Source organism: Colias philodice, chromosome 6 (genome assembly GCF_061535455.1).
Source record: "Colias philodice isolate Cphi_HAF_F1 chromosome 6, ilColPhil1 Martin Lab GWU primary, whole genome shotgun sequence".
NCBI lineage: Eukaryota > Metazoa > Arthropoda > Insecta > Lepidoptera > Pieridae > Colias > Colias philodice.
In genome coordinates this window covers 13066476-13093741 of record NC_143091.1, presented here as the reverse complement: position 1 = coordinate 13093741, position 27266 = coordinate 13066476, and the positions used below count along the sequence as shown (strand labels likewise).

Genomic DNA, 27266 nt, shown 5'->3' with positions numbered 1-27266 from the left:
TTATCGATTATTCGATGGTACTTCACACACAATATAATTTTTAAGGACTATATAGTGCCGTGGATTATATTATTTTGATTCTGGTTTGGTTTGTGCAAATAGTATGTGATCATGTGTTTATTTGTGGTTATATTTGAATGCAAATTCAAATTATATTTATTTGCAAGAATGTAGTTACACATTATAGATGTTTTAATTACAATATTATGTGGCTAATACATTCTACCCATCGATTGGGTGTGCAAATATTAAAAAAGAAAGTTAATTAATCTAATTATTTATCACATTTAGTCTTAGGCAGCTTATTATAAGAAAAGGACAATAATAAATTTAAAGGCAAAGGTATATACAATTACTTTGAAAATAATAACGTTCTCTTGCCTCTAATTTCGACTGATCAGTCGATTACAGTATAGAGACAATATAGAGTTTTACATTGAGTACCTATACTCTACATTTAAGTAACGGTTGCTAATATTTTTAACGAATCAATACAAATCAGGGGCCTTAGACAAAGTAACAATTAAAAAACGATAACGAAGTTAGAAAAGGCAAAAATGTATGGGATTGACATACGCCGCGTTAGATCACGTGGTCTATCTAATGTCAATGCCATACATTTTTCCTTTTCTAACTTCGTTATCGTTTTTTAATTGTTACTTTGTCTACGGGCCCAGGTCATTTATCTAGGAAAGTTTCCACATACAGAATATATGACGTAGTGAAACTCTATCATAACATTAATTGTGTCTCATATCATCGAAAAAAATATTTTACAAAATAATACATCAATAAGAGTCAATTTCCAATTACACAGTTCAGAGAACAAACGCAAACGATATCATAAACGTATAAAATTCCCCGAATTCTGGCTAAAAACTAATTTGTGTGAATCATCGAATATGGGATTATATTTTTTTCCGAAAACTTGCTATTTTCGGTGTATTTTAATGTTCGTAGAATATGTACGAGTAATAATATTAATGTTCTACATAAAAAGTAATTGGTTAACGTTATATTTACATAATGTTACTACGTGACATACAACGATAGAGCTAGTAGGTAACTATTTAGCAATCTGTGATAGAACTTTCATTGTTCAGAATTTGATATTGTAGGCAGGTTAAAATGGCCTCCTGCATATTATTAATTTTATATCCTTAAAATTCGATGTGTTACTTTTTACTTAATATAATATATTATGTCATCTAAACATAGCAAGCACTTTTCTAAAAAAAACCTGTCAGTAAAGACTACAGCGACCGCTGGCCTTGCTCATTCAACAACCCTAAGCTTTCTAATCTAAAACCTTCATCAAATCCCACAAAATTCGTAAAATTAAATTTTAATGAATACTTAGTGCGAAGTCCGACACTTAATGACGATTCAGTTCCATTCACGAAACTAGATGTTTTAGTTTTTTCATGAACCATTCAAAGCACGTTAATGTTGAACCGTGAATGGGGCCGAACGCTTCATAGCTTATAACTTATTAGTGTTGATTTCAACGGGTAATTAAAAATATTGCTATCGTATTTTTTCGCATTTTCTGTTTGTTGAAACGAGGCGAGATTTTTTTGCGCGTCCAGCATGACTTTTTAACAGTAACTAACAGTATTTTATTCTATAATGTAGTTTAGAACTTTGATTTATCAATATGAATTTTTAGAGAGAGTTTAGAGAGCTATAAAAGAGAAGCTAGTAGAGCTAAATTTAACAATTAGATGAATGATCTTTTAGTATCCATCTAAGATAATAAAAAAAGGTAATCACGCATAAATTAAATCAAAACTAATGACAAGTCCTATTTCTCTAAATAAAACCAAGTTTCACTGAAAAGTAATAAATAATGGCTATTATTGCTTCGTAGTGGAAAATACACAGATTACAGAAATCCAAAATCGCATTGCGGAAGTCGTAACAGGTAAATCTAGCATTTCCAAAACATACAAATGATAAACAACATAGCTGTGGGATCTGCGAAGTTGGAAACTATCGTTAGATCCGCTTCTCATTCGTCTTCCAATATTCTTGGATACAATACGAACGATCCAACACGCGCGCGTTTGAAAAAGATTGATGATGTTATGGAGAAGCAAATACGAGATTTAAATGTTTCTAAAAGTTGGATTTAAAAGTTGTTGTTGTCAGATTATGTTTTGATACTGGGGTAGTTTCGTAACTATAATTAAATAATCTGTAAAATAAACTTTGAATTGAATAAATTAATACTATACAGGGTGGAAGGTTAAGATGGGGCATGAAGGGCAGGTACCTTAACCGTTGTAGCTACATGAAAACGTTCTTAGGAGACTATCCTTAAATTCTTGAGAAATTTTAATCTGCATTCACAGATTTAAAAAAAAATGTACGGTCAGCAAGGAAATCGGCAGTTTTCAAAAAAATTTTTTTTGATGCCAATCGATCCAGTTTCTCATGGGGATCAAAACACTCTAAAAGACCAACTGAGGTATGAGTACGAAATAAATGAGAAATACGGCTACAAATGCTACCGCCATGGGCGATTAGTCCAAGCATTGCAATCTGGAGACTATGCACGCAGAGTTGCATTTTGCAGATGGTTACGGGGCAAATTTAGTAGAGATAATGATTTTATGAGTTTTCTATTAGCGCATCTTTTGTTGAATCACTTATTTTCTTAGTGAATGTGTGAAAATAGTTTTTCGCGATTTCTGACTTTTCTAGTACTCATACCTCAGTTGGTCTTTTAGAGTGTTTTGATCCCCATGAGAAACTGGATCGATTGGCATCAAAAAAATTTTTTTTGAAAACTGCCGATTTCCTTGCTGACCGTACATTTTTTTTTAAATCTGTGAATGCAGATTAAAATTTCTCAAGAATTTAAGGATAGTCTCCTAAGAACGTTTTCATGTAGCTACAACGGTTAAGGTACCTGCCCTTCATGCCCCATCTTAACCTTCCACCCTGTATAATACCTCTATTATGTATACTGAAACATTTACAAACATTCCATATAAATTATAATATTTGGTAACAAGTAAAAGAAACTGAACTCATATGCATATTTCTTTACCCGATACAATAATATACGAGAAACTTTAGCAATAAAGGTAAGGGTGGAGGAAATCAACCGTTAAACTGCATTTAAACACAAGTACAGAAGTTTACTTTAACGTGTTTAGTTCTGAGTTTAACAGTGAGCGAAGAATTTGTCCAAGTTATAGAATGGGTCGATTTATTTGAGCCCTTCGGTTGTTTGTTATTTTTTAAAGCATAAAAGATAGCGTACAGTTTTGAATTATCAAATTATAGGAATACTTTGCGTATAATGTTTTTCTTTCTTCTGTTTGAATAAAAATATAAACTATGAAACTCAACATCCGTATCAATTTCTTATGTTTTATATTTTAATTCCTAAATATTATATCGACGTGTATTGTTAATAATAAAATATTATATATTACGATAGCATTCGTCTGTTATTTTGTTCAGGTTTAGTCCATGATTCGTTCGGGTAACTCGAATCCGAATAACAATGCAATCAGAATGCTATTTCAGGTTATTGTCCATCTCTGTGCCAAATTTTAGTCAGACAAATTAAACTGTACGACATAACCAACCATCTACTCATACAAACGTACAGTATAATTAGAATAGTAGTTATCCCTATATATTATAAATGCGAAAGTAACTCTGTCTGTCTGTTACTCAATCACGCCTAAAATACTGAACCAATTTGCATGAAATTTGGTATGGAGATATTTTGATACCTGAGAAAGGACATAAGCTACCTTTTATTGTGAAATATGTACCACGGGCGAAGCCGGGGCGGACCGCTAGTATATCATAAAACATATTTCCAGATTTCATGAAGCAATCAAAAAACAATTTATCTTTCGTACAAAAAACATCTCTAATAAAAACCTTGCTCTTTATAATAATAAACAGCTTATTACTTGCACCACAAAGCCATATCACGCGAGCACACAGACACTCAAAGTTTACGATACATGCGACTGTTTCGAATTTACTGCATATCATGTCATAAAGTTTTACTTAACCCAACTGTGATTGAACTCCTGCACTTGACTGTATTGGAGACAATTTTGATATAAAAATAGAATCGATACAATTGCAGAATTGAATTGTTTTGGACACTTAGTTAACTTGTCGATAACATCTATTGAGCGATCATGTGGTGTTCATACAAACCGGCCCTAGGAAAGCTACATGAGGCCACAATACATATTTGTTAATTGTTGTTGTATAATACATATTTGTTTGTTTTCATTTGTTTGTTATGTTTTTCCTATCAATCACACTACTTAGTATCCAAAATATAATAAAGCATGTTACATGACGTACACATATCGATACAAAATCTGACACAAGCAACACGTTTTTGCGGGTTTCGTACCACTTTTCTTTGTATACATTATAGAATGTGCCTACCGAGATACAGTACAAACATTAAACCAACTAATCTGCTAGGTGTTGCAATTACTAAGTGCATACACTAGACAAATAGATGAGCTTGATGCATGCGAGCGTTATGAGGTTAGAGGATTTCGTAGGCTGTAGCCTATCGTAGCACACCGTAGCATATCGTAGCATAACGTAGCACAGCGTAGACAAAGCAATGTCTTGTGCAGAGAAAGTATAGTAAAGTTTGCAATGAATTAAATATATTACCGGTATCGGGAGCTGTCTTATCATAAACATAAGCTTCAAGTCGATTCATTTACATAAAAATTTTCGCGTAAAAATAGCCTGTACCAATTTATTATTTGTATTTATTATTTATTATCTTTACGCAAAGTATAATTCATGTAATTAATTGTTGGTTAGATAAGAAAACTAACACAATTTTTTTAATCAGGTTAATTATAACAGATAACTTAAGATATTATGTAAAACTCTTTATTGAAGCCACCTTATCGCATCAATGCCTCCACCACGAATAACTGAAGATTATATTATCTCAAAGTTATTGGCTTCTCGCAGAAGAATCGGTGCCAAGAGACCAACTAGCGACTGCGCTAACACCATGATGTATGGCTCCTCTTAACAAGAATTTATGTGAAAGCTATTAAATTCTTCTATTAAATAGCATTTCGACACTGTTGGAAAACTATTACGACGCTTAGAAATATATGAGGTAATTTTGATGTTATTCTACTCATAACTTTCCTGGCGATTTATGTTTCAATAGACATTCATCGACTATAATCTATACTACTCAGATAAATTATTATTATATGTGTAATTTACGTTGATAACAAAATCAAGCCATGAATCTTGGATAGGTCTGATTCCATTTCTAATGAACTTATATTTATTTTAGGTATTGGAAAGAATAGAAAAAAAGTATCGTGTGCGGTGTGTAGGATGTCACTGGGAATCTTTCACTTGACTGTACCATTTTCGACCTTCGGCTACTCGTAAGTCGTAATGTAATCTTCTTCGTATATATAAAAATGAATCGCAAAATGTGTTGGTAAGCGCATAACTCGAGAACGGCTGAACCGATTTCGATAATTCTTTTTTTATTATATTCCTTGAAGTACGAGGATGGTTCTTATGTAGAGAAAACGTAAACATGTACCACGGGCGAAGCCGGGGCGGTCCGCTAGTTTATTATAATATTCATTCGAATATATGAAGGGATACTCCACACTTTCCTGTTTTTGATGTGAATAATAAACAAAAAAAGTATATTATATCATAACATTGACTAGTCAATCAAAAACAACATTACAATAATCATAATTACCTTGAACTAAAAACACAAACTATTTATATAACTGAATCTGTTTGTATAAACAATAATAATAATGTAGAAATACAATTATTTACCTTTTATGAAATGGGTTTTCTCTTTGACTCGATTAATTAATACTAGTCTATAATATCAAATTACGTCTGTTAGCAGTGAAGTGCCTATCCAAACGACAGAACTAAAATGGATGAAAACCAATTTATAATATTAGTTTAAGTTGAGAACTGAGAGCAGGGAGCGGGTTATTTGGTTAATTATATTTTGTAATTCTGGCTTGAAGAGTTTATGTAGTATCTTGTTGTGTGATGTATAATTTAGTGGTAATCTACGAAGTTTTATATGAACTTGAATGATTAAATGTAGTTAATTAATATAATCTTCTTATATATAAAAATGAATCGCAAAATGTGTTGGTAAGCGCATAACTCGAGAACGGCTGAACGGATTTCGATAATTCTTTTTTTATTATATTCCTTGAAGTACGAGGATGGTTCTTATGTAGAGAAAACGTAAACATGTACCACGGGCGAAGCCGGGGCGGACCGCTAGTCTTATATATAAAAATGAATCGCAAAATGTGTTGTTATTTTTTCTAGTATCTCTCGCATTTATTTCAAAGTTTTATTGATACAAGTAACGTTCAAAACATGTGGGTAGGGGCGTTAATTTGTGTCTATTAAAATATTATGAAATCATACGATGCGGTGGTATTTTCTTTAACAAACTACGTCTTTATAAATGAGATTCATTATGTGATTATAATATTATACAGTAATGTGCTCCTTCTTGTAAGGCATCGGTTTAATGTCGTATACACTAAAAGGCTGGCAACTTGACAAGTCTTGTCTCTGAAACTATTAATGTTGTAGCAACATTACAAACATTTGTATTTTCTGATGGAAAATCTTAATAAGAATTTTACTTTGAACGATATATAATAACATATTTTCAGACTAAAAATAAACTTTAAAGATTTCATAAAAAATGTACACTTACATTAGGAAAGAATCATAAATATTTAGTACTGCTAATAATTTAATTAAATATAAAGTTAGATCTCTCCAATCTTTTTAATTAATCCAGCTCTTCACACCGAAGTGCATTTAAACAGATTTCATTTCAAAGAAATATGATTTCTCATTTAATAAAATTTGCAGAAACACGTCTACAACAAACAAAAATAATCATAAAGAGGGTGCGGAAAGCATTAAGAAAATTAAAACAAAATGGCGAATGAAAAAAAAAAACTTCACCCTGTGTAGCTGTAACTTAAGTGCTCTTTAGTTGGCACAAGCGATCTTAATTACTTCGCAGGTTTAACGGCCACACTAGCCGGATACTATCGCTTTTATTACGTGTGAAAACATCTCCGCATTTTTAAAAGTCGGTAAAGCTTGTCATTTCACACGCACGTAACACTCCATAAAGGGAAGTTCTCAGTTTATTACGTTTCGTGTTTTATGTTGATACTCTTTTATCTTATTTTTTGGAACGCTATGTTTTTATCAAATACTAGCCGCTTGTCCCGGTTTTGTCAGATTGACGCAAAGAAAGAAATAAAACATGTAGATTGTTATAATCAGTGCAGTTGTATTTGTTGAAACATTAAAAAAACATCTTGATAGAGTTTCATTTTCATTCACATAATATTGTAATATGATTATTTTAGTGCAAGTGCCTTGCATATTCCAATTCTCAATTTATTTACTCGATCGTGACCGATATTTTTATTGGCTTTCTTTCAACTTACGGAATAGAAAATATTTTTCAAAGTCTGTTTGTTTAACATATTTCTTACGTCGATATCTAAAACTTTGCCTGATAAATTGAACAACTAGAGAACATCCCACAGTTTAGTACGAATAGACAATACAACAATACATTAAAACACCAGCCTGATGTCCAAAGCTGGAACATTTAAAAGAAATATACGTCGATTCAAAGCTGCATCCGTAAAGGGAAACAAAATTGTGCCAAACGGGATCCAACGGCGCGTGTGCTTCACATTTGGAGCAACTCCAAGCGTCACTGCAAATCGCATTGATTGTACGGAATGCTCTTTATATGGTGAAGACAAATAAAGAGCTCTTTGTTTATTACCATAAATCTCATATTGGCATGTCTAATCAAGTAGCCTTTCGGGCTACCAGTTGAGTAAATTCCAGTCAAAACATATTATGAAACCCATTGGTAGATGTGTTTTAGTCAATGACACATGTATTTGTGTGTATGTACATTTCTTCTTCAAGCTGAAATCATAAAGTAAAAAATAAGTATTGTGTTGGAAAAGTAACAAGAAAATACTTGATTTTGTGTGCGATTTAACAAAATGACTCTACCGTTTTTAACTACTTGTTTAGTTACCATAAGACTGAATATGAATATATTACAGGTTTTTTTTTCGTTGCAGGGGTTGCTGCTGGTCAACTAGCTAGTCATTTATATTATATATTAAAACACAGCTTTTTCCCACTACCAACAAATCTTTCCCAAATCTACAACACGCGTAAAGCAATATCACATACATTTAACCCGAATCCATCTCTAAATAAAGCACTCCGTTAAAATTTCATCCACGTTCGGAGCGACCACTAAATTGAATGTGTTTTTGTTAGCCAAATAATTTGTATTTCGGACGAGTGTTCCAATTGCCAATTTATTACATTCCAGTTTATTTCACGTAAAATCAAAGCTTGATGACGATGGCATTTGCATTCGCTATTTGCATAATTATGTATAGCTGGAATTAATTTGTGATATATGATACAAAGCTTTGCATAGCTAATTATTAGTAAATTGTAAATGTAGGTGTTACGTTGACATTTTTTCACACGCCCACGAAATTGATAGAAATTGAATAATATCACATTATTAATATTGCCATTATGGATATCGTTGTATCAAATCCTGTATTCCTAGTAGACAAGTAAGACTGTACTGCAAAACTCCAGAAGCAGTATATTCGGTTGTAAAATCAACTTACACAACTGTTCAATTTATATGTTTTCTTAAGAGATAAGTTAGTAATAATATATGTCGGCGCAACGACGATAAACGACTACCCTCAAACTACTAAATAATTATAACTAGCTAAAGTTTACTTTGATCTTTTTAAATAAGTGGTTGATTCATTAATCAACCACTAATGAAATAATTAAATTAACGAAATAATTAATGTTTGTTAAAAATGATAAAAATTCATTGTAAAAATTCGAGTGGCAACACTCAAACTAATTCTTGTGAGTCATGGTTTGCTTTAAATACGAGCGCCCGACGGCACAGAGCACACCTCGACCTCGCTGAGCGGCGGGTGAAGCACACACGAACATTCCCCCCTGCAGCAGGTCGCAGATCGCTCGCGACACCCCGCGGACTCGATCGCACTGCAGCAGGATACCTCCCGGACATGACACCTTGGACCATCCGGTCCCACCACACATGTCTGTGGGTCCCACCCAGTGCCCCGCCTGTAGTAGCAGGCGGCGTTGCTATGACCGAAAGGGGCCATCGCCCCGAACAGTTACCCCGAAGCCTGTGAAGGCTTGCGTGGAAGACCCGAGTAGACAGAGCACATTCACTCGCCAGCCGTCGGAGCGTTCGGAGCTCTCTCTATAATTTCCACGTAGATTAAAAAGGCAGTAAAATACCTACGGGCGTTCTACTTCGAGTATGAGCGTCTGCTCTGATGATGGTGACGTCAGAATTGCTGACGTCACTCTTTTTAAAAATAGCCTTTGGGCCCTTCTTCCGTCATATAGTAGCGTAAAAAGTACTGTAATAATCACGCTACATTGTTACATATACGTTCGCTCTTCTAATAAGAGATATCGCAATAAGTGTAATGTAGAGATATCGCAACTAATTCACCTTTTTGTGGGTGTGGCTGAGTTCCTTAGGGAAACATACGTAGAATTCATTCGAGAACATATCCCTACGGGCTATCTGTCCAGCAGACTGCCATTCTAACGTGGTAATCCATTTGTTTTAGTTGCATTATTTGTTCTATGCTATGTACATTGTACACTCGCTTTCACCTGTGTCTGCTTCCGCGTAGTCAAAAGAAATTCCCATGGGAATTATATGTCTCGCCACGGTAAATAGTAGCCTATGCCTCTCTAGCCCCCTAACTATCAGACTCAAAAACTTCAGAATAAAAACGCTGTGTTGTGACCAGAAAGAAAGACAAACAAGCAATGACACTTGGGCATTTATAATAAGTAAGGATTATCTTTACAAACTCCAACTCTAAATTTTCCAAATTGCAAGGTGGAGTTTGTCGAAAAGTTTTAGCCATGCAGTCGGTACTATAAACGGTACGCATGGTGTTTTTATGGCATAAAAATGAACACTCCTAGTTTGGTACATGTGTAGGCTAACCGCTCCACTATCAGACGTGGAGGCATTACGTGTAAGTACTTATGTTTTTGCTCGTCAAAGCGACACGCGCAAACGCGGCGTGAGGTTAATGAGTAAGGTTAGAATGAGGAGTGGCAAAAACATCCAGCTCGGTCATTTGTCTCGCAGTTTTTGCTCGCTGCTACGTCGCTTGGTTATTTATCTTTTAGGGTATATTCGGGTGTAAATATTCCGCTGTTTTTGTGGAAAGTTTTCATTTAAACGGCACTATTTATAATCATTTTGGTGAAAATGAGGCGGTCACGTTGTTTAATACTAAATAATTATTATATAAACGTATTTAAATCTCTAATTTGTATCTTAAAGCTAGTTAGATAGCCGCATATTATCTGTTACGTACAAAATAAAATATTATTACTATAGTTATAATAATCAAACATGATCAAACTTCTGGAACATGAAACTTGATAGAACCTAATCATTTTTTCTCAGAAGCATAGTAAAATCTCATGTTACAAAATCATACAATACCCGTTACTAAAATCAGTTCAATATTTGGCCCGATTGGCCTTCGGCAACGAATATGCCGCGATGATGGTTCTGCCTCAGGGCTCAGACGTTACTTTTTATCGAGTGATGAGGTATTAGGTTGAGCATTTTCAGTCAGATAAGAATTTTCCATTTTATTAGGGAGTTATGTTTATAAAATGTTTATTTTATAATAAGCACTTAAAGATTATTAAAGCCTTGTATTAAATAATTGGCATTATACGTGGGATACAGAATGTATAAAACGTAGCTACGTTCTAAGCGTAAAAATAGCACTTATATCAGCAACAACATAATAATAACATCAGGCGAGATTGTGGTCAAGCGCTTCCCTATCGACAATAAAAAAAAAACAACATACTTTTCTACGGAGGAATTGCCCTGTTTAGATTTCAAGTTAGTGTATACTTAGTAGGAGTATAGTTTCTTTCAATAAAAGTACAGTACTAGATGTAAGCGTAAGTTCTGCAGATGAAGAGCCATTGTTAGTTGCTCTTCCAGGATAAACATTTCATATAATAACTGTGGAGAGAGAGAGAGAGATATCTTTAATGGCCTTTTGGGTTAGTAACGTTTAGCTGACTCCTTAGTCAGTCCCTTGAGCTCTATTTACAGGATTTGATCACGTTATAAAAAATCTCATATCGTTTATTCTTACTGATGCTTTGTCGAGAGCCAGTAGACCTTAGCTTCTTTAGAAATATCACCTATTACGGACATTACACTTATTGCACGCCTCATAAGCGAAGCGTTGAGGTGGGTACTACTGTCACTTCGCGCAAAACATCTGATTTTTCAAACTTAAAATGTCTTTATGTATCATACATTGCACTTGTAAGATAATACATACACACACATATTAAGAAAAAACACTATTTTTAACGTTCATGATATTTTTGATGTCATATTTGTTATTTAAACTAGTTAAAAAACAGTTTAAAAAGTTCTGTCTTGGACGTCCGTGTGTCTGTATGTGCGGATCCTTTTTCTTGTTAACACGATAGCGACCGAAATACTTTACTAATCGAGTCTTTTTTTTTCTCTTACGCTTGAGTATGCTCAGGAATAGAACCCTTTCATTTTTCAGGGTCTGATTCGATGTGGTTTAATTGTTATTAAATAAACAAAAATAATAATTAATAAATATTTATTAAAAAAAAATTATGAGGCGTGCACTTTTGGATTTTCCAAATTATTGAAAAAATATAATGTAATAAAATGACACAATAATATTATTTTTAACGTAGGTATGTCTTTTTACCAGTTTTAGGTCAGCTCACTATCAATGTAATAGATACCTGTCTAGGTATATCGATATACCTGTCTAGGTATCCTATATCTTTAACCTAAAATATCAAGAATAATGTACCTACCTTATATGACTGACTATTTGATAAAATACATGCATGTTCTACGGCCTATAATATCATGTACATGTAATAAAAGCGATATCCTACGCTACGATAATATGTTACCAAATAAAACCGGCCAAGTGCGAGTCGGGCTCGCGCACAAAGGGTTCCGTAGCAGCAAATATAATAAATTACAGTTAAATCAACCTATCTCAAAAACTATAAGAGATACTTTGATCAAACCAAAAATCGTTGAAAGAGTTAATTAGCATGCGTCACCTCTATTTTTTTTAGAATTTTATACCCCGTAGTTATAAAAATAGAGGGGGGGGGACATACTTTTTACGACTTTGAGAGCTGATATCTCAAAAACCGTTCACTTTAAGAAAAATGTTTTTTAGAAAACTTTATATCATTTTAAAAGACCTTTCCATTGATACCCCACACGGGTATGTACATCGAAAAAAAAAATTTCATCCCTCAGTTACATGTATGGGGGGCCCCACCCCCAATTCTTTTTTTTACTATTTAGTGTCATATTTTTGTAGCGGTTCATACAACACATATTCCCATCAAATTTCATCACTGTAGTACTTATAGTTTCCGAGTAAATCGGCTGTGACAGACGGACAGACGGACAGACGGACAGACGGACATGACGAAACTATAAGGGTTCCGTTTTTGCCATTTTGGCTACGGAACCCTAAAAAAAATTACTACCAAAATTCGTGATCCAATAAAGAGCGCAAGAAATTCCCGATGGATACATTATGCAACTCTATCCGTCACTATATTCAGACACCAATTTCTGTGACCCCAATTTCATATTCAAATCGCGTCACGTAATATTTGCTTCCCGTAAATATAACTTAGCGAGCGCCGAAACTTCCGCGCAGAGTTTGCTGTAAAAATAATGCTGTAAGCGAATGAGTGAGGCGCTTGAAGGTTGAGGTAGACTTTGTGTTTATGTCTAATTGTAAAACATTGTAATTACGATAAAATTTATGAACTAAAACAATTCATAATCTGCTGCTGCTGTCCGATTTATTAAACAGAAGATATTTATTTAACTTCCCGATTTTTTAACATGACTCGGCAACTAATTGTGCCTGTTATATAAATATAATTTTATTTACTTAGGCATTATAAAAGAGGAAAATTATCTTATTTTTGTAAGCTTTTACGACTTAATAATTCAACGTCTTATATTCTTTACAATGGAAGGATAAAGGGATATAAATAATGTTCTTAATTGTAAAAATGCAAATTCGCCTTTAGAAAATTTTCATGAGTTCTAAGTTAATATTTTCTTGTTCGCGCGCAATTTTACTTTACGGCTGTCTTCCTTACAAAATTATCGTGCTAATACGCTGGAACAAAAATAGCAAATCCCCAGATTAAAGTAGCAGTACAACAAAATTGCACGGCTTATTTTTTAATTTCAAGTTTATTTTAAGAAAGAAAGTTTTAAACGCCCGCTTAGCGTAATGTTGCAGAATAACAAGCTGAATTTAACTCCCATTGGGATACGATAAAAATATTCTCCCAAAATGTAAGATAAAGTTCGTGCGAGTTTACCTTGGGAAGGAATATCAAAATTTTCCTTTCACTATAAGTAGGTATTACAAGTGTTACAAGAAAATTTCACACCATTCTTTTAGAGATCAGAATTCTAATTACACGCCATATTAGGTAGGTATGTCATGCAAAAATATCTGCCGTTAGAATTTGTTATTTTATTAAATTCAATTCTTCCATATAATACTTATTTATTATCATTACACAAAATTCACACATACCCCACTTGCAGCTGGTACCGTGAAACAGCCGGCGGCGTGCTGCGCGAAGTCCGCGACAGCGAAGGTGCTGGCCGGTACAGCATGACAGCTGACGCGATCAGCATCCGCCGTGCTGACCTCAACGACGACGGGCGATGGGCCTGCCGGGCTGCCAACACACACGGGCATTTGACGCTGCGTCTACACTTGGCTTTACGCGCACATCTTACGGTCCATGTACAGCCGCATACTCAGGTTAGTTGTGTACTAATGTGAACTTTATAGTAGTTACTCAGTAAAACCCGGTTACAAAGCGTGACTTGAATTTCTACTGAACAATTAATTAATTACGTTTTTACAGACGCTCCTGATTTTTAGTGACAAGGTAAATAACGAAATTTTGTTTCCAATGAAAATAATATTAGACGTCATTAGACCTCGAAAGTTGGCGTCTCATGAACTTAAGCTTCTTGTCCCGTGTTTACCCGCATTAGGGACCAAAACAAAATCCTCCATTAGCGCTCGCGTTGGGATGAAAGCCTTTTAATTATAGCAAATAAATGTACGCTAACTCGTTCGTTAGGCTGGGGATAGATTATGTTGTTAGCATATTATAATATATTATGTGTAAATTGATAGGGTCCGTCCTTAATTATTAAATAAAGAGTTTACACGGATTAGTCACGTAGACTATAGTCCTTTCAATAAACAGCTCCATTTATCTAGACCATAATATTAATCTTGGCACCTAATAAATATTATTTTACACTTACAGATTTGTTCACTAGTTCTATTAATTAAATACTTATAACATTATTAGATTAAGATGTACGATCCAATAAATTGGAAAAAGAAAAGAAAACTATAAATCTGATTATGTACCTATTTTATTCTTACTCTGAACAGCTATGTGTGACAATGTTGCCATAAATTAGCATTCATAAGGATTTGCATTTTGCAGTAACAGTGTATTCTACAAACTGCACTTGAGTTTACTGTTATTGTTCTACAAGTTTTTAGAATATCTTTAAATTATGTTATTGTATATTGCACGCCTCATAAGCGAAGCGTTGAGGTGGGTACTACTGTCACTTCGCGCAAAACATCTGATTTTTCAAACTTAAAATGTCTTTATGTATCATACATTGCACTTGTAAGATAATACATACACACACATATTGAGAAAAAACACTATTTTTAACGTTCATGATATTTTTGATGTCATTTTTGTTATTTAAACTAGTTAAAAAACAGTTTGTGCGGATCCTTTTTCTTGTTAACACGATAGCGACCGAAATACTTTACTAATCGAGTCTTTTGCACGCCTCATAAGCGAAGCGTTGAGGTGGGTACTACTGTCGCTTCGCGCAAAACATCTGATTTTTCAAACTTAAAATGTCTTTATGTATCATACATTGCACTTGTAAGATAATACATACACACACATATTAAGAAAAACCGGCCAAGTGCGAGTCGGGCTCGCGCACAAAGGGTTCCGTAGCAGCAAATATAATAAATTACAGTTAAATCAACCTATCTCAAAAACTATAAGAGATACTTTGATCAAACCAAAAATCGTTGAAAGAGTTAATTAGCATGCATCACCTCTATTTTTTTTAGAATTTTATACCCCGTAGTTATAAAAATAGAGGGGGGGGGACATACTTTTTACGACTTTGAGAGCTGATATCTCAAAAACCGTTCACTTTAAGAAAAATGTTTTTAAGAAAACTTTATATCATTTTAAAAGACCTTTCCATTGATACCCCACACGGGTATGTACATCGAAAAAAAAAATTTCATCCCTCAGTTACATGTATGGGGGGCCCCACCCCCAATTCTTTTTTTTACTATTTAGTGTCATATTTTTGTAGCGGTTCATACAACACATATTCCCATCAAATTTCATCACTGTAGTACTTATAGTTTCCGAGTAAATCGGCTGTGACAGACGGACAGACGGACAGACGGACAGACGGACATGACGAAACTATAAGGGTTCCGTTTTTGCCATTTTGGCTACGGAACCCTAAAAAACACTATTTTTAACGTTCATGATATTTTTGATGTCATTTTTGTTATTTAAACTAGTTAAAAAACAGTTTAAAAAAGTTCTGTCTTGGACGTCCGTGTGTCTGTATGTGCGGATCCTTTTTCTTGTTAACACGATAGCGACCGAAATACTTTACTAATCGAGTCTTTTTTTTTCTCTTACGCTTGAGTAGGCTCAGGAATAGAACCCTTTCATTTTTCAGGGTCTGATTCGATGTGGTTTAATTGTTATTAAATAAACAAAAATAATAATTAATAAATAATTATTAAAACAAGTAAATTATTAAAAAAACAAAATACCCGACTGCACACTAAAAAAAGAGTGATTGAAATGAATCTAATGATACCGCATACATATTTTTTTAAAGGGAAATTTAGAAAAAATATTATTTTTATTTTATTTATCCCGTGGGACTTTTAGGATAAAATGTATCCTATGACACTCCCGTAATCAAGACAAATCTAACGATACCTCATACATCAAAATCCATCAAGCCGTTTAGGCTACAGGTGGTCACAAAGGAAAAGACATACATACATACTTACATACACTCGAAAAACATTACCCTCCTTCTTTGGCAGTCGGGTAAAAAAATTATGAGGCGTGCACTTTTGGATTTTCCAAACTATTTTTTTCTCTTACGCTTGAGTATGCTCAGGAATAGAACCCTTTCATTTTTCAGGGTCTGATTCGATGTGGTTTAATTGTTATTAAATAAACAAAAATAATAATTAATAAATATTTATTAAAAAAAAATTATGAGGCGTGCACTTTTGGATTTTCCAAATTATTTTAGAGTTAAATTGAGTGCATCAAATGTTACTTTATAACGCAAAAAATATATTTATACTTAAATACGCTAACATGGATAGAGTCAAAGTTCACATTAAGTTCAATTTACTGTAGTAAGTCGCAGTCTCAAAAGATAAGAAGAAAAAGTACTATTTGCAAAAAATAAAAATACGAAAGGAAATTTAAAAGCACCTCGCTCCAGTCTCTATGGTACAAGTTAAAAATAACGTAGTATTTCGAATTTGTAAATTGTGCCTCGGCTGTCCTAGTTTTTTAATATACCTACTTAATGAGATTAGAAGGATATCAGACACATTATTTTGTATATACTTTTAATAATTATTATATTATACCCTTATATTAAAAAATAATTTGGAAAATCCAAAAGTGCACGCCTCATAATTTTTTTTAATAATTATTTATTAATTATTATTTTTGTTTATTTAATAACAATTAAACCACATCGAATCAGACCCTGAAAAATGAAAGGGTTCTATTCCTGAGCATACTCAAGCGTAAGAGAAAAAAAAAGACTCGATTAGTAAAGTATTTCGGTCGCTATCGTGTTAACAAGAAAAAGGATCCGCACATACAGACACACGGACGTCCAAGACAGAACTTTTTTAAACTGTTTTTTAACTAGTTTAAATAACAAAAATGACATCAAAAATATCATGAACGTTAAAAATAGTGTTTTTTCTTAATATGTGTGTGTATGTATTATCTTACAAGTGCAATGTATGATACATAAAGACATTTTAAGTTTGAAAAATCAGATGTTTTGCGCGAAGTGACAGTAGTACCCACCTCAACGCTTCGCTTATGAGGCGTGCAAAAATCTCAAATTGAGATGATATTAATATGATACGAATTTTTAAGATGGACGATAACATTAATAATTTATGTTTTGCAAAAAAATAAATTTCTGATTGTTAAATAACACGCGGTCAATTTATAAAAAAAAAAACAATATTATGTTTTCAATTACAATAACAATAGTTATACCTTCTTATAATCATAACAGAATATAGCAAGATATTCAGATCTATTATCGTGGCTTGTTAAAAATGCCATCTGCGCCTCCCCTTTTCTACATACCTACTTAAAACATAACCTTCAACAAATAAAGTCGATAGAAGTGACGCAGTTACTAGTCTAGAACATAACTATTGATTTGTCAGTTTGTTACATAGAGCCGGTTCGACAACAAATGTTAACGAGGGTAAAGGGAAAGCCACTTACACGGGTACTAGCTGATAGGATTCGCAATCCCACTAACAATTCAGGAGGTCCCGACAAATGGCCGCACCATTCTTTGCGATTTTAAACAATCACAAAGGATCTTAAGGTCTCCATTGTATTTTCTTTTTAGTGGAGTCGAGTATTTGTGCAGAAAACGCGGGGATAGTTGTAACGTCGGAAAATTAAAGTTTATTGTTTGAATACACCAAAGCTGCAATTGTGGTTTGTTTTTACTATCGCAGATGGTTTTGCTCTTTTTAAAATAAAGAATTTTATTATAGAATAGCTGCAAATACTTAATTTTTAGAGCATATTTCGATAAAATAATGTTGCATCTGCATTCGTGTGAGAATGCTATGTATACGTGTTATGTGCCCTCAAAGCAGCGAGAGGAATGAATAAAATTTTACACATGACCTAAATACTGATATCCTATCTTTGTATAATTATAGCAATTATAAAAAAGCCATGGAATCAAAACCAAATAAAAATAAAAATTAAGTCTTTAAAGAAATAAGCATTAACACAATGAAATTAAATATTCTTTTGCATATGATTGACGTATTTCATATTGTGGATAACGCTCAGTGTCCTATTAATAAAATCTCGATTGCTTAGATTCCATAAGGCTGATAAATAATGTATCGACTATAATATAACACAAAATAGAAGACATTATCTACCCCATAGACTTTCCTAAAGATTCCGGTAAAGATACGTGGTGAGAAAGCAAAGGAGCATGTGAGCCACATGATACCTACGTAGTTTTTCTTTTCCCTTTATTTACTTCCATAGCTAAAATAAATCAGACACAGGTAACAAAGTTCGTTTCGGAGTAAAGTATAACAAACAAGAACTTTCTAACAATAAATACTAACACTTATTAATTGACTTACATCAGCTTGAAATGCTTTTAAAGGTTACACGTTTTATTCCTTGATATCCTAATACCGCTTATGGTTCACAAGAGTTTAATTTGACAGCATAGCTTAATAAATAATATAATGAAAAACAAGAAATATAAATAACCAGTAATCAGACGGTGATACATATTGTTAAAGTTTGTCCGTTGATTCCGAAATGTATCAATTTGTTAAAATCACTGTGTCCGAAAGTTTTGACCGCATTGCATGACGATTTATCTTGGATGCTATGAAAAATTTTTCATGTTATGATTGATACGTAATATTACCATGCTACTACCATGGTATTTAATTAATATACCTAGATAAAATATCAAAATTCATCTTAATTTAGGACAATAATTTATATGAACTTATCGATTGTCACTTATCCTACTAATTCCTACTAATATTATATGTAGGTAAATGCGAAAGTTTGTGAGGATGTGTGTGTGTTTGTTACTCTTTCACGAAAATACCACTGAACCGATTACAATGAAATTTAGCACACATATAGAAGGTAACTGGATTAACACATAGGATACGTTTTATCCCGGAAATCCCACAGGAACGGGAACTATGCGGGTTTTCCTTTGAAAGCGCGGGCGAAGCCGCGGGCGGAAATCTAGTGAGTTATAAATGTCATAGTAACTTGCAAGTAAATAACCATAGTTTAAATAAAACAAAACCTTCTGAACCTCTACATCTATTAGAAGCTCTCCTGCTGCCCCAAATGGATAATTTAGTGATATCCGCAACAACAATGTCTGTCTGTTTATGTGGTATCGTTAACATAAAGTGAACTGTGTGTAGGTAATGTGTATCCTGCTGAGAGAAATATTAAGAATCAAATTCTATTGTATTGGACAAAAAAAAAATATATGATATCTTCTTATATATAAAACTAGCGACCCGCCCCGGCTTCGCACGGGTGCAATGCTGATACTAAATACACAACAGAAAAACTGTGAACGTTGTATATAAAAACATAGCGTCCCGCTCCGACTTCGCACGGGTATAAAATAGATAGCCGGGCGGCCGGCCGGTACCGCCGCAAACGCTACGTCCCGCAATTTTTAAATCTGTAATATCTTCGAAAATATTCACTTCTATCTATTCTATATTAAATGAACAATGTATTCAAGTTATTAAATTGGTTAAGGATTAATGCTGTATTGGTTAAAATCGCATCGAAAATTAGCCATTATTTGTCGTAAAAAGTAAATGACAAAAAAAAAGTTATTGTGGGTTATCCATAAGAGATAGACATATACCATCGCGGACTTTTCTGTAGACCTTTTCAATGTCTATAATACTTAGTACATTATTTTGATAAAACTCGTAGGGTTCAGCCTGCGTTTGCAATTTAAGCGGAAAAAATGTAATTTTTTACGACATCACATTAGAAACCTCAAAAATAACAGTACTTCTCCACTATTTAATGGATGTTATTATACATATAAACCTTCCTCTTGAATCACTCTATCTATTAAAAAAAACCGCATCAAAATCCGTTGCGTAGTTTCAAAGATTTAAGCGTACAAAGGGACATAGGGACATAGGGACAGGGAAAGCGACTTTGTTTTATACTATGTAGTGATGATTCTCGTGTCACAATGTTAGTCTGCATACTCCTCCGAAACGGGTGGACCGATTCTCATGAAATTTTCTGTGCATATCGGGTAAGTCTGAGAATCGGCCAATCTATCTATAAATCTATTTTTCATATGTACCACGGGCGAAGCCGGGGCGGGCCGCTAGTAATATCATACTAACTATTATTTTAAATGAAATAAATAAGATCATCACCAAAGATAAACATTTCCCTCTTTATCAAAGAGATGAGAATAAAATCTGGCTTCCTTTGTGATTTGATATTATACAACAATTTCCGCTCTACGTCCGTAAAAATTTATTCAAGAAAAACCTGTGCAAAATATCTTCCTCTCTCTGTAGCGGATGCAAGTACCTATATTATACGTAAATTTCACTGCATTCTATTTATTTTATTCTTGATAAAGTTTTTAATTGTAGAGTTTTAAAAACAATCTAATATTGGGTTTTGTATAGTGTAGCAAATAAATTATTTTACAGACATCATACTATACCGGTTTTAAAAATGAGACTAGAAAATTCTCTTAGAGGCTACCTTTCTTCTTTAAAAAGTTGAAGTTACTTCGTTTCTGGGTAAAAGGAAGACAAACGTTTATTTATCCAATAAGGAGTTTACAGATCCTTTCGAATCGGCACTATTTACATATCGCTGATTCGGAAACATTTTCTACCCAGTAGGATTAACGAGAAATGCAGGTAAGTATTCTTCTATCGTATTGAGGCAGTGGTTAAAGGTCCCATCTGTTGTTTCATAGTGTATGAATAGTACAGTATTTAGTGTAGAGTATTCTTCTTTCTTACAAGTACAGGTCAATTAAGGAAAGCTGGCATGTTCACAGTACTCACACTTATGCAATTTTACTTACAGTATGTTCAAAAATAAATGCGACTCTAGTTTCATTTTAGACTTGAATTGTAAAATGGTGCGTTGTAGATAAATAAAAAATATAATTATGCAAATATAATTATGAAAGCTCTCATAATTTACCTGTAAAATTATAATTTAAACGTAAATCAATTGATGAACTTAATTATTTATTCTAATAATAATCAATTGGATAAAAGTATCAATTATCAAATAATAATTAAATTTCAGGTCATAAAAACAATACAAATAACACGTGTACGCTCACTCCCAACACACGGATGGTTGTTTTGATAATGATTTAAATAACGGACGTCTTCTGCAGTTGCGGAGCAGTCTTGTCCTGACTTTGGTCGAGTAAAGATATCTAAGAAATATTATATTTGTAGTTATTCCATATTTTTCTAACAAGATCCTTATCATCCAAATTTCCACATTGGTGAGAAAAATTGACATTTCTAATGAAAATGAACAAAAAATTAAATTATTTTATTAAATACTGTAAAATAGTCTATAATTCTTCCGTTTACTGTATCACAAAATTCTTCATAGATTTTTAGATATTCGTACTACACCAATTACTTCACCCTGTATTTATAAACAATTGCAAAATAAAAGCTACACATAGGCCGGGAGATACTGACACAAAATTTCGGGTCATTTGTAACAGAATGGCGGTTCTACAGGGGTTACGCAATGACAAAAAGAAAAATGATGGTCAGAACGCTGGTACCGGCGGACTAGTCGCGTGGGCGTTAGTCGAACTCGTCGGATAAATAGCGAAAGTCAAACGATTTGTAACACAAAAATTTTAGAATTTACCGATAGCCCATAAAAAAGATGTAGGCGGTAGTGTAATGCCATACTTTTCCGGTGTAACTACGAATAAAATCTTACAAAAAGAAAAAAATCTTATACACATTCGCCACCTGCCACAGGTATGGCATTATCACACTTCTATTTATAATCATTCAGGAGTTGTTGAAAAAAAAATGTAGGGTGGTACACATCGTTTGGCGAGAAAAAAAAATTCAAAAATTTGCAGATTTTCCGCGGTATGGCGACTATTTGGAATCGTCCGAAAAGTATGGCATGGCGATTTTAGTAAATGGCTGCACGACGATGGTTAACACTTAACTGTGCAAAAGTTAGCCCGGTACAAATGGTTGAATTGTTTTTTTAAATTAACGCATTCACGTCGGTAAGGCGGACTGTAAGACACATCGTAAAAGTATGGCATGACACTACCGCCTACATCTTTTCTGTCCACCGGTACCAGCGTTCTGACCATCATTTTTAGGGTTCCGTAGCCAAAATGGCAAAAACGGAACCCTTATAGTTTCGTCATGTCCGTCTGTCCGTCTGTCCGTCTGTCCGTCTGTCACAGCCGATTTACTCGGAAACTATAAGTACTACAGTGATGAAATTTGATGGGAATATGTGTTGTATGAACCGCTACAAAAATATGACACTAAATAGTAAAAAAAAGAATTGGGGGTGGGGCCCCCCATACATGTAACTGAGGGATGAAATTTTTTTTATCGATGTACATACCCGTGTGGGGTATCAATGGAAAGGTCTTTTAAAATGATATAAAGTTTTCTAAAAAACATTTTTCTTAAAGTGAACGGTTTTTGAGATATCAGCTCTCAAAGTCGTAAAAAGTATGTCCCCCCCCCTCTATTTTTATAACTACGGGGTATAAAATTCTAAAAAAAATAGAGGTGATGCATGCTAATTAACTCTTTCAACGATTTTTGGTTTGATCAAAGTATCTCTTATAGTTTTTGAGATAGGTTGATTTAACTGTAATTTATTATATTTGCTGCTACGGAACCCTTTGTGCGCGAGCCCGACTCGCACTTGGCCGGTTTTTTATTTTTGTCATTGCGTACTAAGACCCCTCTAGACCGCCATCCTGTTACAAATGACCCGAAATTTTGTGTCAGTATCTCCCGGCCTAACATGTGCAATGTGTAAATGTGTTGACGTTCCAGCTCTTCTTAATATAGGTATAATCCTCTTAGAAATGACTATTTTCTAAACTAATATTATAAAGAGGAAAGGTTTGTAATTATGTATGTATGTATGTATGGTTTTCACGCATAAACTACTGGACCGATTTCAAAAATTCTTTTACCATTAGAAAGCTGCATCTTCACTGAGCAACATAGGCTAGGTTTTATCCCGGATATCCCACGGGAACGGGAACTATGCGGGTTTTTCTTTGAAAACGCGGGCGAGGCCGGGGCGGAAAGCTAGTAATTTATAAACAAATGTGAAAATAAATTATCATTCCAAAACAACAAAGATAAATGAATAACTTTATTCGAATGACCGCATCAATCATAGCAGAATCTATTGTTCAGAAAGCACACACCATCCATATTTAATCATAATTCAAATGTAAATAAATGAATATGTACAATGTACATACCGCAGTATTTAAAATAGAGTGGTAACATAACCGAATTATACCGTGCAGCACCAAAGCAAATATCTTTGTATTTACATTGCAAATTAAATGTATGAGCCACGAAAATGCAGTGGACATATCATTTAATAACGTAAGCCTCCATATATGTAGTTATTATGAATTATTCATGATACAGATGTTAATTAACTCAAACAGATACTTATTGATGCGCAGTCATAATAATTTGATTGTTGTTTTTCAAATTATAACAAAATTTACATACTGATAATTTGAATTAAACAATATCCACTAATCCTTAATTTTAATTACATTTGCAGAAAGTTATAAAGAAATAAAAATCCTTGATGATATTTATCAAAAACTGTAATAATTTAACAAAATGCTTAAAATAACAAAGGATGTTTAGCTACAACACAACTGCATTGTCTAAAAAATAGAACGACCCATAACACCCCAAATTAACAAGACAACTAAGCAAAATAAATTATTAAATAGTGAGATTTTTTCTTAAAATTAATACGTTAAAATATTTTTTTACGTAATATCATATTTGGTAAACTCGGTAACAACTTCCAACACATAATAATATTTCCCAAAGAACCCGCAACACAAAATTTGACAAAAAACACTGTATATATTTGGAGTTTAAAATATGTAATGAGATTTTCAGCGCAAAAGAAGGCTTTATTTTTCAGCAGACGCCAATATTTATTTAGGATGGCTGTGTACGAAGCGGCCAACTGCGACTGAATATCAAATTAGATGATAAAAATACTCCGTTTAACTTATTTACGCTCGGATGTTTAAAAGCTCACTTTGAAGAAAGTTTTAATGAAGAATAGGAATGAGGAAAACATTTGATTACATTGGATAAGCTGTAATTTTTATTTATAAGCATATATTAGCCTATCGTCTAAGAATTTTATTAATTTATTCTTGTTTGATTCTTATTTCAAAAACCGGCCAAGTGCGAGTCGGGCTCGCGCACAAAGGGTTCCGTAGCAGCAAATATAATAAATTACAGTTAAATCAACCTATCTCAAAAACTATAAGAGATACTTTGATCAAACCAAAAATCGTTGAAAGAGTTAATTAGCATGCATCACCTCTATTTTTTTTAGAATTTTATACCCCGTAGTTATAAAAATAGAGGGGGGGGGACATACTTTTTACGACTTTGAGAGCTGATATCTCAAAAACCGTTCACTTTAAGAAAAATGTTTTTTAGAAAACTTTATATCATTTTAAAAGACCTTTCCATTGATACCCCACACGGGTATGTACATCGAAAAAAAAAATTTCATCCCTCAGTTACATGTATGGGGGGCCCCACCCCCAATTCTTTTTTTTACTATTTAGTGTCATATTTTTGTAGCGGTTCATACAACACATATTCCCATCAAATTTCATCACTGTAGTACTTATAGTTTCCGAGTAAATCGGCTGTGACAGACGGACAGACGGACAGACGGACAGACGGACATGACGAAACTATAAGGGTTCCGTTTTTGCCATTTTGGCTACGGAACCCTAATAAAAATAAGAGCAGTTACGGTCTTTGCATACTACTGCTTTGATGAATGATTGCAATATTATGTCCCTATAAGAAGTTTAATATTATGCTTTTAAAGTGAAACTTTTATTACATCGTCTCAAACTTTTTGGTCTGTGTAGCGCATGTCGCGTGACGGTCGGCTGCCGAGTAGGTATAAAGCAGTGTTCGGAACCGTTCGAACAGTTTCACTTTTACCGTGGTTTCATAAAACCACACAACATTTTTCTTCTTTTCTTATGTTCTGAAAGAAATGACTTCGGTGAATTTTATCACTTAGTACTTCATAAATTATCATCGTTGGTATTGTTATTGTCTCTTTGATTTAATTTTAACGTAGAAAATACAAAATTTGCCTCGTGGATATTAGTAACAAGTTATTAAATGATTTCCTTCCGTGTATAGCGGCTTACCTAAGCCAAACATAAGCTTTATTATAAACTCAGTTATTCCAACAACAAAATTGCTCATATATTTACCATTATACAAGACGTAGGTACCGGGTAATACGTAACACGACCTTTCATATCATTATATTCAATACTAGCAATGCCCTGCGGTTTCACCCGCATAGATAGCGATATCGTTACAGTGAAAAGTCTACTATAGGTCGGACTATAGGTTTAATTTTTAATCACATGAAAATCACCCCGTCCCGCACTACGGCCTTTTTCTTTTTTTTTTTGTTTTAGTGGGGAAATCTTTCATAGATACCCACGGCCTCCGGGGGAGGGGCCGTGGGTTATGTCGGATTCCTACCGACCAAAACCCCACTGTGTTCCGTCAAGACGCATATTGGTAGAATTCCTCCGTGACCCCCGCACTACGGCCTGCTCGAACAGTATACGTACTATTTTCTGTAGATTGACACTTTCAAATTAGTTATATCTTTTGAATGGAATATCCAATTCTTTTCATTTAAAAAGTATTTTGCTGGTATTGAAACAGTCTGTAATAAAACATCATTTAATGGGATAAGGATTAATATATGTGTATGGATAACATGGTTTGATTACTGTCGGCACTTCTATTTACTTTGAAAACGTAAAAAAGTTGTTGTAGTAACATAACTACTGAAGATGGACATATGGTATCGCGGACTTTCTTGTAGATATTGATCCATTCTATAATACCGTAGAACATTTTTTTGTTCTATCTTCAATAGATTCCGCAGCGCACGCGATGACAGAAGTTTTATTGAGGATTTTTTTACACCTTGGGTTACATTATTGCATTTTTGGTAAGGATCTCTAATTTTTTTGAAAATGCAATATAGCCTATGTTGCTCAGTAAAGATGCAGCTTTCTAATGGTGAAAGAATTTTTGAAATCGGTCCAGTAGTTTTTGCGTGAAAACCATACATACATACATACATACTTACATACATACTTACAAACTTTTCCTCTTTATAATATTAGTATAGATGCGCTCAGGTATTCAATTGGATTCGTCGAATTACAGCGGTTTCAGATATAAAATTTTATAGCGGACTCCAATTTTGTTGCGGAGTTGCCTAAATATGATATTTTATAAATGCGATCGGTTTATATCGTAATTTTCAAGCTTTTATTGTAGTTTGGCTTGGTTAACGGTGTATGAATGGAACTACTTTGTTACTTGTGTGGACTTATAGATTACATTGTTTCACATCCACTTAGTGGATGTGGTTGAAATTTGAATGTGTATTTATAAATTTTTAAGCTATTGCATAGCTTCTATCGCGGGCCTTGAGTGCGGGGACCGAATCCAGAAATTTAGTAACGAAATACCTCACGCTCCCCACTCCGACGGGCGCGGAGGTGTGGCTTGAAGGCATAGCATGCAATAGCTTTACCGCGGCAGTCCCCGAGTGCCACACGTCTTTTTTTTTAATATAGAGTTAGTACAATATTCGAGAAGAATGTGATTGTTGAATAATTTATTTGTTTCCACCAATTTACACAAAATATGCTCTTCCAAGATCATTGTAAAACTTACTGGTTTTATTGAAAGGTATAAAAATTAATTCGTCGT

The 27266-nt window shown here is 33.8% G+C and overlaps 1 protein-coding gene across 1 annotated transcript in view; it reads left to right on the top strand.

Moving 5' to 3' along the window:
* The window catches only part of Dscam3 (Down syndrome cell adhesion molecule 3), a 109663-nt gene that overhangs the window by 62469 nt on the left and 19928 nt on the right, over positions 1–27266 (top strand). Inside the window, exon 7 of the mRNA XM_089696855.1 lies at positions 13829–14051. Coding sequence (XP_089552981.1) covers positions 13829–14051 — 223 coding nt within the window. The remainder of the gene's footprint in view (positions 1–13828; positions 14052–27266) is intronic.